Here is a 20392-nt window from a genome sequence, read left to right on the forward strand (position 1 = left end):
ACTCCATGGTAAAACTGCTCAGTTTTACCATGGGCCTCAGGCTGAAAAAAACCCGACAAAGTCCCAGTTTTACCATGGGCTCGAGTTGTACCATTTTTTTTTTTTTTTTTTTTAAGACAGGACGGACGGACCAGGGCATTCGCCCGCCTGGCCGTGCCCGACGAGGAGCGCTCTCGGCTGGCTTGGGAGGCAGACAGCAGCCCCTCCCCCTCCCCCCATGGCACGCCCCCACCCTCTACACTTCCCCGCCCCCTGCTTCTCATTAGCAAAACGACACACTGGGAAAAGGGCTGAAATGGGGCTTTCTCCCAGGAGGCTATATCTACGTTCCGAGGGTTCATTTTGAGAAAGGCTGCGGATATAACATCCGGAAGCCTCCACGATCCCGTTTAAAGCATCAACAAACCACCATGCCATGGGTCCTTTAAGACTTATGCCGCACAAAAAAAAAAAAAAAAGAAAATTGGGAGAGCCTGAATTACTTTCGAAATAACAAAATTTATGATCATTCACCAATGAACTCATTACATCCCCAGGGTGCGCTCTTGCATTAATGAGGAACTAAAGTTGCAGTGGAGCCAAAGACATCCCGCAAATCACTTGAGGATGAGGCGTTCGATTTCGTACGGTTTGCGTGTTGTAACGTTACAGTTCGCACGGAGTTAGCTGATACACCGTCTCGAGATGTGCTTGGACCCGACAACGGTGAACAAAATTGAGTGATGGCATGCGAATGTTGCAGACTTTTATGGGCAGCCTGGTGCTTCTCCGCTTTCGCGTGCGATTCCGGTGCCTTTACACCCAGGGTGCTGAGTTTGAGTGTTCTTTTGCACAATGTGCAGTACGCCTCAAACGGATTGTTTGGCACACGTTTTAACCAGTCTATGAAATCATTGCGTTCAAGCCAGCAGTCGTTAAACTTGCATTTGCCCATTTTGCTACAAACCGTGAAAATAGGGCTGTGCAATATGGGAAAAAAATGAATATCCTGATACATTTTCTCCATTTCACGATATACATCTCGATATATTTAAATCTCCTCTAAAGGACCCCATGAACTCTAACTTTTACTCTTTACTGTTTTCACTACAATCCCTGCAGATTAAATAACATTCTTGGTTAACTTTACAGGTGGTTTTCAACAACACATTTTAAATTTTCATGTTAGTGATTAATCACAATTGAATTGAAATAAGACTATTTTTATTCAACAAAAGATGTGGCACAAACTGAAAAAACAATCTTGAAAATTGCAACAAAGGGGCAAAACAATACAGAGCTGCTCAGAGCTCAAACCAATAAAGTGCAGCTCAACACTGAGAGAGACATTTAGCCTAAATAAGAAAAGTGCTCATTCATTAAATTATTTAAAAAAATAGATCTCCAAGCTATTAACCTGACTACTGAGAACCACTGGAACATTCACAATAGAGAGAGAGATTGAGGGAGAGAAGAGAGAGATCTGCAAAACATCATTTTTCTCTTTGCACACTTTTGAACTGAGTGTTTTCTGGCTCTGCCTCTCAGATGTGTATAATTCCGGTATTGCCTTCTCTGTAAAATGTCTGCGACCAGGCAACTCATATTTGGGATCGAGTGTGTTTAGTAATTTTTGGAAGCCACTATACTAACTGGGATCATGTCTTCGGCAATGAAGTTAATGATTGCATCCGTTATAGCTCTCCATCTCTGACTCGTTTTCTCATATGGGGTGGCTTTGGGGAACGAGGCTGCTATGGCCATTTGTTTAGCTTGTGGGGGGTTTTAGCTTGTGGGCAAGTAGTTCGGAGTTTAAGAGACTCTTCATACTGTACCGGGTGAGTTTCAGGTGATGGAACATATTTGTAGTGCTGCTGCCTTTCGTGATGACAGGTTTTTTTTTTTTTGCACACTTTACAAACTGGCATTTGCTGTTCCACGTCCTCCTCGCGATATCCAAAAAATGCCAGATGACTGACCCCTTACTAGTTCTTTTAGGAACCAATTCGTCCGCTTCCATTTTTAATTTGTCGCTGAAATTGACAGAGCTTACACGGTAGCCTACGCAACACCAGCAATTGCACGAACTGAGTCAGCGCTGTAAACCGGAACTAGGAAATCTTCCCGCCGGCAGTGTTGCCAGATACTGCTGATGGTTTCCATCCCAAAATATGTTCAAAACCTGCCAAAACGCACTTAAAACCGCCCAATCTGGCAACACAACCGAAACTAGAAAATCTTCCTGGAAGTTCCTTTCAGCACCGAGATGCCAACCAATCCCAGGTGACATCTAGGTGCTGAAAGGAACTTCCGGGAAGATTTTCTACGTGCAGAATAATTCTGCATGTAACCTAGGTCTTAAATTACCCAAATGAGATTTTAGACCAACAGTGCAAAATATCTCTGTATTTTAGACTTTTTTAGGCCTAAAATTGAAAATGTGTAATTTTAGACTTTTTTAGACTCCGCGGACACCCTGGAATGGGGCATGGTGGAAGGCAATTTTAGTGTGTGTGGGGTGGGGACGATTAAAATCGAAAACCAGATTTTTTTGTGAAAAAAAAAAAATAACCCGCAGATTTTTTTTAAATTTTAGGCCATATCACCCAGCTCTAGGTTCAGGCTACTAAAAGTTCATTCGGGTGAGTAAATTCTGGTCTGTTGGTAGCCTGACTGGCTAGCATGTTGAAAAACGTTTTTCATGAAGTCTGCACTAAGTTGCATCAAGGTTCACCTGAACTCGACTCTAAACCCCTTTCTTCACGTTCAGTGCTCTCACTCCTGACTTGTAATTGAAGTACAGGTAGTCGTCGACTTACGACCTATGCGACTTACAACCGATTGACTTTACGACCGTCTGGTTATGACCGGCAAGTGTTTCCCAGCTGAGCGTACGACAGTTTCCGCCCCAGCTCCCGGCAGCACCCAGCATCCAGCCAGTGTTGCCAGATACTGCTGACGGTTTCCAGCCCAAAATATGTTCAAAACCTGCCAAAATGCACTTAAAACAGCCCAATCTGGCAACACTGCATCCAACCTCTTCTATTATGTGTGCAGTGTTTCGCTGGACAAACAACGAGCAAGCTACAACGCACGCACGGCTTAACCAGATCTTGTGCTGTAATCAAAGTAACTTTCACTTTTCTGTTCTGTTACACTGTTGTGTCCAATGTCCAAAATGAAAAGTTAGTTTTCAACTGTTCAGCTAAAAAAAAAAAAGTAATTAAAATGATTGTGTTGTTGAAATGATGTGTTTGGAATTTATTAATCATCAAAAACTGATACAGGTGGATGAAAGAGTGATAGTGTGATAAAAAAGTACTATACTAGTTAGGGTGCATCAGTCGCCCCCTAAAAATGAAAAGTTCCTCCGATCATGATGCATTTTTGTTTTTATGTTCCTTTTGGTAAGAAAACACACTGGATGAAATATTTTGACAAAATTCAGAAGTTTAATGGTGGCACCAGGAGCTCAACGTTATGGAAAAAGCTGCTATTTTATGACTTATGACAAAATTTCGATCACTTTTCATGAAACATTATGGCACCTTATAGAGTATACCAAATATCTTAGATACACATTTTTAGTACATATTCTAAATATATTATCAAGCACAGTTTGAGTTTTAGCTGCTCATTGAATCATTGTTCAACTACTTTTAAACGATACAAATGTATTATGAATCACATTAATGCTTCTCAATCCCTTGCAAAGGTTCTTAACATGATCTCTGGGTCACAAGAAATCAATAAATGGAGTCCAACATTGTGATTCAAACCTTACGCGAAAACATAAAATAAGCGTTTTTTGGCAAAAAATGAACTTCATGGTGCCACCATTAGACTTTTGAATATGGTCAAAAAATTTTACAGGATGTCTTTATTGGTGAAAAGGAACACCCAAACAAAAATGCATCAGATTTTATGAAAGTGAGGGCAACTGATGCACCCCAATACTAGCACTACTGAGTGATAAGAAGTCCTAGTGAATGCTTGATAAGTAGACAATAATAAATAATTAGGTGTATTTTTCAGCGCGCGCACGCTGTGGCTCAAAATAATATATCCGCAAGAAATAAAAGTTACTTTCACCCCTGAGTATGCAGTGTTTGACTTAAACCAAATAATGAGCCATGGTAATGAAATAAGAAAATGTTGATAAAATAAGACTTTAAGATGATTACAATATCATTACACATCACAATATACTTACGTTCATTTAACACAGGCCGACTTACGACCAGATCGGTTTACGACCGGTCAGTCATAACCAGACGCAGTCGTAAGTCGACGACTACCTGTATAATCAAATGTTACACGTGAACTAAAATCAGCCTGTTTACTCATTTAGTTAAAAAATGGCTTAAGTGTTTAAGTTTGTAATCACTGTTCCAAGTGAAAACCTTCTCACTCAGCAGCGCTGTATAGTGCAAATAAACAGGAAGCTCCTGCTGCCAACGGCTTCACTAGTGCACTAGGCCAGTGAGCTTATAGCTTATACGCTCCCGTTTTATTTATTTATATATATATATATATATATATATATATATATATATATATATATATATATATATATATATATATATTTTTTTTAATTTTTTTTTTTGGTGAAGTAAATGACGTGTCAACCATAAAAATAAATGCTGAAGAACATTCATAGTCTAATCATTTCAGCCCAAACTGTCACACTATAAAACTGTGGCATTATTTGACTACGCTTTTATACAGCAGACTAAACTGAGTACATCCACCAAACATGACAGAAAAACTTTCTTTACAACCAAACCATAAACTAATCATTAAGCATTCAGTGGTGACTTACACCCACTGGCCACTTTAATAGGAACCTGTTCTTGGCTGCAGGAGTGGAACCCAATGTGCTCTTCTGCTGTTGCATGCTGAGAAGCTTTTCTGCTCACCACGGTTGTAAAGAGTGATTATAAAAAGGTTACTATATCCTTCCTGGCAAAAAAAAAAAAAAAAACTCGAATCATCTGGCCGTTTTCCTCTGACCTCTCTTATCAACAAGGCGTTTGTTTCCACCCGCAGAACTGTCACTGCTCACTCGATGTTTTTTGTTTTTCGCACCATTCTGTGTAAACTCTACAGACTGTTGTGTGTGAAAACCCCAGGAGATCAGCAGGTTCTGAAATACTCAAACCAGTCCATCTGGCTCAACCCAACCCAACCCAACACCCATGCCACAGCGAAAGAAAGTCGCACTTTGAGATCACAATTTTTCCCGTTCTGATGTTTGAAGTGAACATGAATGAACTGAAGCACCTGATTTGTACCTGCATGTGCTGCTGTCAAGGGATTGGCTGATTAGATATAACTGCATAAAACAGCAGGTGACTGGGTGTTCCTAATAAGGCGGGACCCACAATATATCGTAAATAAGCTGCTATTATTCAGCTCTAACACATTATCCTGAACAGTACAAAAGCTTAAGATGGAGTTAAACGTACATCAGCGGACTCACTTACCCTGCACCCCGGCGATGGTAAGTGGGACACCCTGCACCTGGACCCCTGCAGTGCTCAGCCCTGCAATGTTGACCGTCTGTACGCCCGTCCCCGAGGCCAGCTGGGCCGTGTTCAGCGTGATGGGCGTTCCTCCGATGGCGAGAGGAGCGATCTGCGTGAAAGCACCGCCGCTCGGACTGGAGGCTACAGGAGCCAGTGTGAGTTGCTGAGCCACACCTGTGTTCTGTACCTGCACCGTTTGCCAGCTGATCTGGCCGGTTGGTGTGAGCGTGGGCGCCCGGATCAGGACCTGCGCCGGGTTCTGGAAGGCCTGCAGCTGTACGTTCTGTTGGAGCGGCTGCAGCGTCTGAGCCGGCTGCAACTGGATGGAGCCCTGGACCAGCTGCTGTTGTGCCTGCGCCTGCGTCTGCTGCTGTGGCTGCTGGATCTGGATCTGCTGCAGCACTGGGTGACTGAGGATGTGGAACTGCTGCACCTGGGCCTGCTGCTCGGACACCTGCAGCCCGTTGGACTGAGCCGTGTTCTGGCTTTCAGAATCGCCCCCCTGGGCCCGTATGTCTTTTTGCCCCTCTGCACTTGCATCAGATGTCATGGACACTGACGTTAAGGCTGTGGCATCTGCAGAGATGGAGTCTCCGCCCCCTGACGTGGTCAAGCTGGTGGTCCCGGATGTAGAGTCCACGCTGGTGGTGATCAATTGGCTGCCGTTCGCTACGTTCATGTCATTTGACTGGAGCAGCTGCACCGATCCTCCTCCTGCCGCCACGTTGTTGATGACGGGCAGAGCCAAAGTGACGCCACCAATATTTATCGGTATCGTAGTGACCACGGGGGCTTGCGTGCCCTGAATAGTCTGCAGCTGGAGTGGAAATGAGGGACGAATCTGCACAGGGATAGCCTGATTTGTGACATTCTGGGAAACTACATTGGCTGACGTGGCTCTTGGAGGCGTGGCCAGGATGGCTTGGTTGTTAGCAGCGTTAATGAGTTGAATCTGCTCAGGCTGGACGCTTAAAGTGGTTGGATTGCTGGGGTTTATCTGGATCTGCTGACCGTCGGCCGTCTGTAAGTGTGGGATCACCTGATACTGGATCCCTCCTGTAGAATTAGGCATGTTTTGGACCTGGATGATCTGAAATTGCTGCTGTTGTGCGACTGTTGTATTGTTCACACCAGCTGATTTAACCTTTCGCCCGGGTGTAGCATCGATGGGGACGACACTAGTCCCGGTTGTAACTGTGGCCACGCTGGTAGCCTGTGTGTTGTCCTTGGTTATGGTTGTAGTAGCTGTGGCAGGTGAAGCGGCGATGATCTGCCAGCCGTTTCCTGTGAACTGAGCCGGGAGAAGCTCCAGCTGCTGAGGGGTGTTCTGGAGCTGCACTAACCCTTGGCTGGGGTCGATGATGATCTGCTGCGGCACGCCGGCCTGCCCCTCCCCGCCCACGCCGCCTATTTTACTGCATGTGGCTGCAAGCAGAGCGAGAGGAGATGGCTGTGCATCCTGCACACGTACACACACACACACACACACACACACACACACACATGCAAAAAGAAAAAAAGAGAACAAAAAGAAAGCACTGAGTGTCAGTAGACGTGGGCGGGATTACAGGAAGGGTGGGTGGGTGTGAGTGAACCACAATTTCTCCTTTTCTTACATGCACACTGCCTGCAAACTGGGTCGCTGCAATTCTGACACAAAAAAACATACGTATTACTAGACTTGGGAAGATGTCGTAATCTATGTATTCCCTTGACTCATATGAAGAGCTTTGCCTCTGATCGATTTTGTTGCTAGTTGTCGAAAAAAAAAAGTCATTAACTGTGCTTTGAAAAATAAAAACTAATGTGACGTGCATTCAGGAGGTTGCATGAGTGTAAAACGAGAATAAAGGTGTGTACAGGTATCATACATTTCAAATAAACAGGATTCAAGCCCTTAAATTTGCAGTGATGGGACACACGCGCACACACACACACACTACGAGCTGAAAGTTTGTACACCCCTCCTCTACTCATTCATAGCTTTTTTTTTTCCCTTTTCTTTCTGTAGTTTGACTATTTTCTACATTGTGGAACAATACTGAAAAGATCATGGAACATAATTCTATATACGTCTTAATTATCTCTTATGCCTTGATGACACTTTGCACGCTATTGCCATTATCTTAACCAGCTTCATGAGGTAGTCACCTGGAATGCTTTTCAATTAACAGATGTGCCTCGTCAAAAGTTAATTAGTGGACGAGTTTCTTGCCTTCTTAATGTGTCTGAGATCAAACAGTAAAAATACAGTAAACAGCCCTATTCAACACCACAACTGCAGTAATCCATATTATATCAAGAACCACTCAACGAAGTAAAGAGAAACGACATCCATCATTACTTTAAGACATGAAGTGACTTCTAATATGAAAAAAACCAACAACAACAACAAAAAAAAAAGAACAAGACCTGAATGATGGCGTAGGTCACTCTGGCCTCGTCTAGTTAATTTATAGTTATAATTTATAGTGGATGCCCTGTGCCTCCAAAACAGCGAGGAATTGACTGAGAAGAAGTGATTTTTGTTGAACTGCTCATTAAGGCTTAATTAGTCCATAACGCCATTAATAATTGTAATTAAGCAAATTTGGGTAGAAGTTATATGCACCCTAGGTACCCCTACCTTCATGCCAGAAAGAATCAAAATCAGTGAAAAACTGAGGGAGAAGTAGTGATGTGTGGAAACCGCTCGTTAGGGATTGATTAATTACTCCATATCTTCGTTATTAAATGCAATTATGCAAATTTGGGTAGAAGCTACAGTACATGTACCCCAGGCAGACCTACCTTCCGGCCAGAAAGAATAAAAATTGGTAAAGAACTGAGAGAGAAGGAGCGATTTTTGTGAAATGTGGACGACGACGGACAGACAACACACGATGGCGGAAACTCAATGCCTGTCGCCTGGATGAGCTAATAACCACTGAATTAGTCAGTGTGTCCAAACTTTTGACTGGTACTGTGTGTGTGTAAGAAGACAAAAAAAAGTTTAACATGATTCCAAGGACTGAGAAAAACCAAATACTTCATCAAAATTTAACTCGAAGGTCAGTTATTCTGCACAACACAAACTGCCCACACTCCACTTCACAGGTAACCTCATTGATGGTTTATCTGTGGCGTTTATGAGATTTTTAACCCCTTGCTACTCCGCTACAGGAGCCACCGAAAAGCTTTCTGCTTTTGGAGAAAAAGCAGAGGTCTGACCAAACACCAATGAAATTCACTCCATAAAAGAAACTGAGTTCACTGAAGCAGAAAGGACCGAGTTGGTTTGTGCTAGGGGTGGGTATTGCCAAGGACCTCACGATACGATACACATCACGATACTTGAGTCACGATACGATACGCATCACGATACTGCGATATATTGCGATATTCTACATAGTTCACTGAAAAATGTAAACGCATTATGCATCTTAAAATCCGAGTTGTATGTACATCAGATGATAGTGATAATTCATGGGACAAACTGAGTCAAAACAATGTAATTCTAATTATCCATGCCATTTTATTGTAACTATACAAGCGCAAGTTACAACATATTTGCAGGAACAACACACTGTCTGGAACACATTGAAAAGTGCAGTGGGCATCTTAGTCTCCCTGAGCACAATGATGAAACAAAGTGCAGTGTGGGTCAGTGTCCACACACTGAAACTGAACTGAAACCTCAGTGAATCACGTTTCTTCTGAACTTAGAGTAAATACTCAAAATAAAATGCACTGTCTCACACACACTAAAATTGAAAATGCAAAATAAAGTGCAGCTTCTTGCCTTTGGCCTTAAATGACAAAATTAAGTTCACAGTTACAGTAAGTCACACATCACTGAAGTAGACGGGAGGACTTTGGCGCTGTCCAGTGTAGTTTGCTCCGGGTCGGGTTTCGGTGGCTCCGGCTGAGCTAATATGTCAGGGTGGTGTCGTGCTAAGTAAGTTCGCAAGTTTGTTGTGTTACCTGAATATCTAATTGGAGCGAAACAGGTTTTGCAAAGTGCGTACTCTTTGTCCAGCTTACTGTTTTTTTTTCTCCTTTCCTTTGGAATCCAAAGTGCCTCCAAACATCTGCCTTAAAGTTCGGCAGCGTCTCTAGGTTAACATTAACAGCCATGCTTGCTTGTTTTTTTTTTCCCCCCTCACTGCAACCACCGGGAAAAAAAAAAAGAGAAGACGAAGAGTGCCTTGCAGTGAGGTAGCGGCACAGCGACACCTTGCGGAGCGGAGGTGCGGAAGTCGTACTGGATTTACAACCCGTCTGAAACATGATTTATTATTTGAAAAAAAGAGATATTCAAATTGAGTATTGATATTGAATCGGAAGACAAAGTATCGCGATATATCGCCGTATCGATAATTTTGCCCACCCCTAGTTTGTGCCCATTTTCAGAAGGTGAATTGACAATTCTTGGTCTTGTGAGCCAATCGAAAAGAAGTGGGCGGGACTGGGGTCTTTTTGGTCTGTTAAAAAATGGGAAGCTGTTTATTATTATAAGTAACGCGCACATCACACTTGCCTTATTGTTTCCGTACTGCTTGGAGCACATTGGGGAAAAAAAAAAAAAAAAGTTTGCGGTCTTGTCCTCCAGTACACTCTCGGGCTTATGTCCTTTTTTGGGTTTAATTAATAAAAATAAAGAAAAATCATTGAATTAGAAGGCGTTTCCAAACTTTTAACTGGTACTGTATACATGGTACATGCGTGCGCACACACACACACACAATTTATATATCCATATATACTTGTAAGTATGAAATACTTTAAGACATACACTATATATTTTTTAAATCAAAAAGTGTTAATTTCCCTTATGTACGGAGACCTCTGGGACACCCGGTGTTATAACAACCCTGCTGAATTGCACCAGGTTACAAAACCACAAGAAAATGATGTAAAACACAGCATGGCTACTCTTAATTATTACGTGCCTTAACAACTTAAACTACATACATTACATGCACTATAGCATCAAGAGCACAATAATCTTGATTAAAGACAACACACATAATAGAGAGCGTCTCTGGGGCAGGAGGGTACAAAGGGGGCTAAAACTCAGACTAGCTCGGGTAATCACCAAAACTCATTCTTCTGCACTGGATAGTGTAGCACATAAAGTCAAATAACTTTGATGCATGCTGGAGTAGGGAAGTGCACAGTGTGATTAGATCAGATCAGGAAGTGTACACGTGTGTGGCTGTTGTAATAGTATTCATAATAGTAGTAATAATACTTGAACGGTGACAAGTTGACAGGGCAAACTTTTAACACTGTAAAAATGCAATACCTGTGATGATGTTTTTCCTTTATTGCCCTTTTCACCACCACCACCTGATTTCCCTCCGTCTGTCGCCATGACTTCTTTCTTTTGATCTGTGAAAACATTTTTAAAAGACACATGTATGGACGTATGGACGTAGAATGGTGCTTGAAAGTTTGTAAAACCTTTAGAATGTTCTATATATTTCTGCATAAATATGACCTAAAACATCATCAGATTTTCACACAAGTCCTAAAAGTAGATAAAAAGAGAACCCAGTTAAACAAATAAGACAAAAATATTATACTTGGTCATTTATTTATTGAGGAAAATGATCCAATATTACATATCTGCGAGTGGCAAAAGTAGGTGAGCCTTTGCTTTCAGTATCTGGTGTGATCCCCTTGTGCAGCAATAACTGCAACTAAACGTTTCCGGTAACTGCTGATCAGTCCTGCACACCGGCTTGGAGGAATTTTAACGCGTTCCTCCATATAGAACAGCTTTAACTCTGGGATGTTGGTGGGTTTCCTCACATGAACTGCTCGCTTCAGGTCCTTCCACAACATTTCGATTGGATTAAGGTCAGGACTTTGACTTGGCCATTCCAAAACATTCACTTTATTCTTCTTTAACCATTCTTTGGTAGAACGACTTGTGTGTTTAGGGTCGTTGTCTTGCTGCATGACCCACCTTCTCTTGAGATTCAGTTCATGGACAGATGTCCTGACATTTTCCTTTAGAATTCGCTGGTATAATTCAGAATTCATTGTTCCATCAATGATGGCAAGCCGTCCTGGCCCAGATGCAGCAAAACAGGCCCAAACCATGATACTACCACCACCATGTTTCACAGATGGGATACAATACACTTTTAATTCTCCCAAATGGGTTTTTCAGAATTAATATATATAAAACTGCATTCCAGCAAAAGGTTCTTATGTTGGAATGCAAGGTTTTCCTTTCTCCAAACATAACGCTTCTCATTTAAACCAAAAAGTTATATTTTGGTCTCATCCGTCCACAAAACATTTTTCCAATAGCCTTCTGGCTTGTCCACGTGATCTTCAGCAAACTGCAGATGAACAGCAATGTTCTTTTTGGAGAGCAGTGGCTTTCTCCTTGCAACCCTGCCATGCACACCATTGTTGTTCAGTGTTCTCCTGATGGTGGACTCATGAACATTAGCCAATGTGAGAGAGGCCTTCAGTTGCTTAGAAGTTACCCTGGGATCCTTTGTGACCTCACCAACCATTACACGCCTTGCTCTTGGAGTGATCTTTGTTAGTCAACCACTCCTGAGGAGGGTAACAATGGTCTTGAATTTCCTCCATTTGTACACAATCTGTCTGACTGTGGATTGGTGGAGTCCAAACTCTTTAGAGATGGTTTTGTAACCTTTTCCAGCCTGATGAGCATCAACAACGCTTTTTCCAAGGTCCTCAGAAATCTCCTTTGTTCGTGCGATGATACACTTCAACAAACATGTGTTGTGAAGATCAGACTTTGATAGATCCCTGTTCTTTAAATAAAACAAGGTGCCCACTCACACCTGATTGTCATCTCACTGATTGAAAACACCTGACTCTAATTTCACCTTCAAATTAACTGCTAATCCTAGAGGTTCGCATACTTTTGCCACTCACAGATATGGAATATCAGATCATTTTCCTCAATAAATAAATGACCAAGTATAATATTTTTGTCTCATTTGTTTAACTGGGTTCTCTTTATCTACTTTTAGGACTTGTGTGAAAATCTGATGATGTTTTAGGTCATATTTATGCAGAAATATAGAAAATTCTAAAGGGTTCACAAAAGGGGCACACCGGCTCGTCACTGGGGCAGTACCCTCTAAGGAACTTATTTGTACCCTTATACATACACACACACACACTTTTTTGGGTCTAAAAAGGTACACACAGTTACCCTGAAGTCCAATAATGAGCCCTCGGGGGGGCATTAGGGTAGACAAAAATGGACTTGTACTGTATCCCCATTTCTGACAGTGTATGTATGTAATGCATTTCCCTCCCCTTACGGCTCAATCCCAAACTGCTCAGTATTCCCTTGATAAGTGGCCACTACAAAAAAGGCTTAAACCAGCCGACCAAGTGCACTACGTGTTTAATAGTGAATGGTTTGGGATTGGGCCTGGCTTCATACAAGTTCATGGAGGAGGGGAAAAAAGGCAAAACAAAACCTTTTTAACTTTACATGCAATTATATTATAAAAATAAATAAGCAGTGGCTACAATTATCAACAGTCCATAATTATTGACACCTTTTCAGATTTACCAATAAAAAAAAAGAAAAAGTGTTTACAAAGGTGAGTTTCAGTTACAACAGTTATTATTGCTTAATTAATCAATCGGAAAACCCCACCCCCTCTCCCTTTGATCTTGTCGTCTGATGACACAGCTCGTTACCTGAGATGGAATTTTTTAGCACGATCAGCAATTTGAGGAAAACCCAGACGTCATCATCTCAGGTAAGCATGGTGGAAAGATCATGGACATGTTTTTATTGATTAAATTCACCGATATTTCATGATCTCCTTGTCGAAACCTACTTCGTTTCTTACGCTTTCATTTGACAGCCGCCATTTTGTATCTAAACGCGTTTGAGAAGTCACGTGGGGTGTGAATAATAGTGATCACTTTCACCGGTGTCCACCATTATCGACACCCTGTGGAATTGAGTGACATTTACAACTGTTATGGATCGATCTTTGTGTAACATTGTTGAAGTAGATGAAGTATTTTAAAATAAATAAATAAAGTGCTGTGATTTATATATTTTTTTTCTGATTCATAACAGAATGGAATGTTTATAGAGTATTTGGAATCAAATTGCAATAAATAGACTTAGACCAGAATTAAATTCCTCACATATAAAATATTACATGCTTGAAATATTCAGATTTGTCTATTCCATTCAGAAATCATCACTGCAGTTAGTTGTAAATATCTACCACATATTACAATATCAGTTGACATTTTATATTTTGGTTCGAGGAATGACATGCGACCTTTGACCTGGAGTTTCATGTGGTTACAATGACAATTGCCTGTTGATATTTATTGGTAAACTACAAAACTAGAAATTAATACAAACAACAATGAATGATTAACAAAACGTGACCTAGGAAAATACTTAGAAAGTGGAACAAAAAGATTTTCAGACGCAGGTTAAACATCATCAGTTCATCTGTTTACAAACATTAGAATTACTTCCTCATTTACGTAAGCACCGACATCCATATGTTTATATAAAAGATATTTTGGACTAGATAAGTCTGTGTAAAACAAATTTAAAATAAAAACTAAAAAATATGTTTTGTTAACTCAATACCACATACTGATTATTTTTTGGGGCTACGACCTCATAGAGGCAAAGCCACTAGTACCCCTTTTCCACCAAATCAGTTCCAGGGCTGGTGCACAACTCATTCAACTTGTGAGCCAGCTGAGAACCAGTTTGCTTTTCCATAGCTCGCGGTGCTAAGACAAGACACGTCATTACGTCGCTGTATACGTCAGTTACATCGTTGTATACGTCAGTTACGTCACTACGTTTGCATAAACCTTGGCGCGAATATCGAAGCAAAAACAACGCGGAAGAAGCAGCAGCAGCAACAACAACAACAACAACAATAATAATAAATGACTTCGCGTTTGTACAGCTGCTGCTTCTCGTTGCTTAAAAATGTCGATCTTTCGCGGTCTTGTTATTGTTGTTGGTCTTAACAACTCCGCCCCCCCCGCTGATGTAAACGGTTCTTTCCTCTGGCCCAGCAGAGAGTTGGTGCTAGCCTGGAACCGGTTTTTCTGGCCCCAGAGCCAGTTCTTTGTCAGTGGAAACAGAAAACCCGGTTCTAAACTAAGCACTGGCCCCGAAACAGCCCTGGAACTGCTTTGGTGGAAAAGGGGCATGTGTCGTGTTGTAAGAATGTAAAAATGAGTGTAACAATCGCGCACTGCGCATTACAATCACCAGACCGGCGATTCGTGATCTTGCGATACAAAAATTTGATCTCGTGTTATCAAAAGGTACACAAGAACGAGTGGCAAAGCCACCATATCATCGTGTTGTACGAATGGAAGAATGGGTGTAACAATAGCAAAACTTCATAACCAATCAGCACTTATCCTGATCAAGTTCGATTACCCATTCTACTTCATGATAAACTTCAGAACCAATCAGAACCAGAAACGAAATAAGAGAAGCCTTCTTATAACGTCGCAGTATCGGATGATAATCGGCAGATAGTAAAAAGATAAACGAAATTCACCTTGTGGTTCGCCGAGGCTACTGATTCGATATCAAACAAGTAGTGTTTATTTTAAGAAAATTTACCTTTTGATTATCACAGCTTTTGTTTGGTCCTTCTGAAAGGTCTTGCAAGTTTTTTTGAGCTTTTTGGCAGATATTTACGCCAAGAATTCCAGCCATTCAACAAAAACTCCAAGGCAGCAAAGCCAATGTTGGAATCTTTTGAGCGATCTGCTCGGTTTGCAATTACAAAAGTCCCATGTGGGAATAAATCAGCTCCTTCGTGAAAACTAAAAGTTAAAAGGATAACTGATCAAACTTCTGCTATTTCACTTTAAATTTTTAATTTAGTCTTTACACTACACTTGTGAAACAAAATGTGTTCATTAGTACTTGATAATGCTTCCAAGCCAGACAATTCATGAATAAGTGCTTTCTTAGTATTTTGAAAATGCAGAGTTCACAGCACCGTATTTTGAACAAAACACAGTAAAGAGCAACACTGGTAACCAAAATACTACAAGCCCTGATGCTGCTTGTACAGTGATGCTTGAAAGTTTGTGAACCCTTTATAATTTTCTATATTTCTGCATCAATATGACCTAAAACATCATCAGATTTCCACACAAGTCCTAGAAGTAGATAAAGAGAACCCAGTTAAACAAATGAGACAAAAATATTAGACTTGGTCATTTATTTATTGAGGAAAATGATCCAATATTACATATCTGCGAGTGGCAAAAGTATGTGAACCTTTGCTTTCAGTATCTGGTGTGACCCCCTTGTGCAGCAATAACTGCAACTAAACATTTGCGGTAACTGTTGATCAGTCCTGCACACCGGCTTGGAGGAATTTTAGCCCATTCCTCCGTACAGAACAGCTTCAACTCTGGGATGTTGGTGGGTTTCCTCACATGAACTGCTCGCTTCAGGTCCTTCCACAACATTTCGATTGGATTAAGGTCAGGACTTTGACTTGGCCATTCTTTGGTAGAACGACTTGTGTGCTTAGGGTCGCTGTCTTGCTGAATGACCCACCTTCTCTTGAGATTCAGTTCATGGACAGATGTCCTGACATTTTCCTTTAGAATTTGCTGGTATAATTCAGAATTCATTGTTCCATCAATAATAGCAAGCCGTCCTGGCCCAGATGCAGCAAAACAGGCCCAAACCATGATACTACCACCACCATGTTTCACAGATGGGATACGGTTCTTATGCTAGAATGCAGTGTTTTCCTTTCTCCAAACATAACGCTTCTCATTTAAACCAAAAAGTTATATTTTGGTCTCATCCGTCCACAAAACATTTTTCCAATAGCCTTCTGGCTTGTCCACGTGATCTTTCGCAAACTGCAGAAGAGCAGCAATGTTCTTTTTGGAGAGCAGCAGTTTTCTCCTTGCAATCCTGCCATGCACACCATTGTCATTCAGTGTTCTCCTGATGGTGGACTCATGAACATTAGCCAATGTGAGAGAGGCCTTCAGTTGCTTAGAAGTTACCCTGGGGTCCTTTGTGACCTCGCCGACTATTACATGCCTTGCTCTTGGAGTGATCTTTGTTGGTCGACCACTCCTGGGGAGGGTAACAATGGTCTTGAATTTCCTCCAATTGTACACAATCTGTCTGACTGTGGATTGGTGGAGTCCAAACTCTTTAGAGATGGTTTTGTAACCTTTTCCAGCCTGATGAGCATCAACAACGCTTTTTCTGAGGTCCTCAGAAATCTCCTTTGTTCGTGCCATGATACACTTCCACAAACATGTGTTGTGAAGATCAGACTTTGATAGATCCCTGTTCTTTAAATAAAACAGGGTGCCCACTCACACCTGATTGTCATCCCATTGATTGAAAACACCTGACTCTAATTTCACCTTCAAATTAACTGCTAATCCTACAGGTTCACATACTTTTGCCACTCAGGTATGTAATATCAGATCATTTTCCTCAATAAATAAAAATGACCAAATATAATATTTTTGTCTCATTTGTTTAACTGGGTTCTCTTTATCTACTTTTAGGACTTGTGTGAAAATCTGATGATGTTTTAGGTCATATTTATGCAGAAATATAGAAAATTCTGAAGGGTTCACAAACTTTCAAGCACCACTGGAAGAGAGCATCATTGATAACATGTACATGTGCTATAGTTAGTGTATGGACATGGGATCAGAAAACAATTTTATTTATAAACAGTAGCGACATGTACACATAGGGTATCTATTTTTTTTTTTTTAAAGTAAATAATCATCTAGGCGGCACAGTGGTTAGCATTGTCACCTCACAGCAAGAAGGTCCTGGGTTTGAGCCCAGTGGCATACCATTGCACTATAGTTCATTCATACTGCACATGCTGTAAATAGCTATCATATCAATAGACCAGGGCGGCATGGTGGTGTAGTGGTTAGCGCTGTCGCCTCACAGCAAGAAGGTCCTGGGTTCGAGCCCCGTGGCCGGCGAGGGCCTTTCTGTGTGGAGTTTGCATGTTCTCCCCGTGTCCGCGTGGGTTTCCTCCAGGTGCTCCGGTTTCCCCCACAGTCCAAAGACATGGACTGGTGACTCTAAATTGACCGTAGGTGTGAATGTGAGTGTGAATGGTTGTCTGTGTCTATGTGTCAGCCCTGTGATGACCTGGCGACTTGTCCAGGGTGTACCCCGCCTTTCGCCAGTAGTCAGCTGGGATAGGCTCCAGCTTGCCTGCGACCCTGTAGAAGGATAAAGCGGCTAGAGATAATGAGATGAGATATCATTAGACCATTCCATACCCTGTAATTCCTGTGCATTTATGTATATTACACTTATGTTATTTACTGCTATGCACTTCTGGTTAGACGCAATCTGCATTTCGCTGCCTTGTACCTGTAACACGTGCAATGACAAAGTGGAAAGAAAAAAAAAATCTTATTAAAAAAAGTCTTTTCTATTTTTGCAACAGCCAAAAGATTGCAGCACGGTGGTGTAGTGGTTAGCACCGTCACCTCACAGCAAGAAGGTCCTGGGTTCGAGCCCAGTGGCTGACGATGGCCTCTGTCTGGAGTTTGCATGTTCTCCCCGTTTCCCTGAGGATGTCTCAGGAGAGCCATAATCACCACCAAAGACTCCTGCCATCCAGCAAACTGTTCACTCTCCTGCCCTCCGCAAGGCGCTACAAGAGCCTCCAGACCAAAACCACCAGGTTCAGGAACAGTTTTTTTTTTTTTTCCTTCAGCTGTCTCACTGCTGAACTCCACGCCCCCCCCAACAACCTAAACTGACTTCCTTGCACTATCACTATTTGCACTACTGTTTATTCATATCATGCTTTGCACATATACACTGCAAATATCTATGTTTCATAATGCACATTTTGAACATTAGACCATTCCATACCCTGTACATTTATATTTAAGTATATTACACTTATGTTATTTACTGCTATGCACATCTGGTTAGATGCAATCTGCATTTCGCTGCCTTGTACCTGTGACATGTGCAATGACAAAGTGGAATCTAATCTAATCTAATAAAAAAAAAAAATCTTATTAAAAAAAAAGTCTTTTCTATTTTTGCAACGGCCAAAAGATTGCAGCACGGTGGTGTAGTGGTTAGCACCGTCACCTCACAGCAAGAAGGTCCTGGGTTCGAGCCCAGTGGCTGACGGTGGCCTCTGTCTGGAGTTTGCATGTTCTCCCCGTTTCCCTGAGGATGTCTCAGGAGAGCCATAAACATCACCAAAGACTCCTGCCATCCAGCAAACTGTTCACTCTCCTGCCCTCCGCAAGGCGCTACAAGAGCCTCCAGACCAAAACCACCAGGTTCAGGAACAGTTTTTTTTTTCCTTCAGCTGTCTCACTGCTGAACTCCACGTCCCCCCAAACAAACAACCTGAACTGACTCCTTGCACTATTTCATATCGTGCTTTGCACATTATACACTGCAAATATCTATGTTTCATAATGCACATTTTGTGAACATGCTGTAAATATCTATCATATCATTAGACCATTCCATACCCTGTACACTTATATTTATATTAGAAGTGGAATCTAATCTAATCTAATCTAATCAGGAATCAACTCTTTTCCCCCTCCAGTGGAAGTTTGAGTAATTATTCATGCACAATTTACGTGTTAAAAAAAAAAAAAAAAAAGTATTTTAAACTTTTGAAACGGTTAAAAGATTGTTGATAATTGCAGCCGCCACTGTTGAATATATTTATAAATATTTATATATTATAGGATGAATTTGAGCACTGGAGACATTACAGGACATTTCTGGAAGTGTGTCGGGTCAAAACCAAGGAGGCTTGTTTTAAAAAATAAAAAATAAAAAGGCATGATCAGGATGGATATCCGAGCAACAGCGACAAAATGAAACAAAAGAAAAACACGGAAGGAAAAAGGGGAAAGGAGGCGACAGGTTGCCGATGCGTGGAGAGAGAGAGAGAGAGGGGTGGAGACGAGGGAGGGAGGGTACGCACCACTCATCCCGCATTAATAAACCGGAGAGGAGTTGTTAACGAAAAAAAGGCCGGACGCTGTGGAGGCAGAGGCAGGCTGAAGGCCCGGAGAAGGACGGCCTATTTTTCCCCACGAATGGCTGCTGCTGCTGCGCTGCGCCGCACATCCACCGGAGAGCCGAGGCGAGGCGAGGCAAGGCGAGCTCACTCAGACCCACCCGCCAGGAAGGGCGGTGCCAACCGCGGCCACTACAATCCCACCCTGCTAAAATTACCCCAGCTGTCCAGAATAAAAAAAAATCTGCACTTTACCTTCACTGTTTTGGTTTCCTCCCACTGAGAATAAAACCGATTTCCACCGAAACGCATCCAAAACCCAACTTAACACTCACTCTATGCCTGCGTGCGTGTGTGTGTGTCTTTCCGAAGCTCCTCCCACTTTTATTTAAATCTCAAGTCCGAAAAAAATAATTCAACCTCTCTTTAAATCCCCCCTCTTTTTATACACTTACTCTATCCCCATATTTATCCCAATCACCTTTTTATTTATTTTCCCCCTTATTTTCTCCTTCAACACCAACTGTATTTGGTTGCTATTGTGGGCGGATTCTCCCCGCCTACATATTCAGATTGGACGTTAACCGTCGAAGCACGTATTCTCGTTACTATGGGGATTGTAGTTTCAGCCTTCCGGACTGTCTGTTATGTGGTGTAGGATGGAGACTACAATTCCCATAAAGCATCGCGAGAAGACGTGTTTTTAAGAGGGGTGTTATCATGGTCGGTTGAAGGGAATGAAGAAGGGCGGGTACTTGGGTTATGTGGGGGTTGGGCAAATGCAAACGGGTGGAGAAAGGAAAACTGACTTCTGGAGGCGTTAGTGTTGCATTCTTTGAGGCGTTTATGACAACA

At 41.9% G+C, this 20392-nt stretch overlaps 1 protein-coding gene across 2 annotated transcripts in view; it reads right to left on the bottom strand.

Moving 5' to 3' along the window:
* Nucleotides 1-20062, bottom strand: part of sp4 (sp4 transcription factor) — a 69514-nt gene extending 49452 nt beyond the window's left edge. The window contains exons 1-3 of one of the 2 annotated variants that reach the window (XM_060942616.1): nt 19793-20062; nt 10795-10880; nt 5466-6966 (exon numbers count right to left, since the gene is read on the bottom strand). In XM_060942616.1, coding sequence (XP_060798599.1) covers nt 5466-6966; nt 10795-10863 — 1570 coding nt within the window. In that variant the 5' untranslated portion in view covers nt 10864-10880; nt 19793-20062. Of the gene's footprint in view, nt 1-5465; nt 6967-10794; nt 10881-19501 lie in introns of both variants that reach the window. The other variant, XM_060942615.1, reaches the window with a different exon arrangement.
* Between the last annotated feature and the right edge of the window lie 330 nt (nt 20063-20392).

The sequence above is a fragment of the Neoarius graeffei genome, chromosome 16 (genome assembly GCF_027579695.1).
Source record: "Neoarius graeffei isolate fNeoGra1 chromosome 16, fNeoGra1.pri, whole genome shotgun sequence".
Lineage (NCBI taxonomy): Eukaryota > Metazoa > Chordata > Actinopteri > Siluriformes > Ariidae > Neoarius > Neoarius graeffei.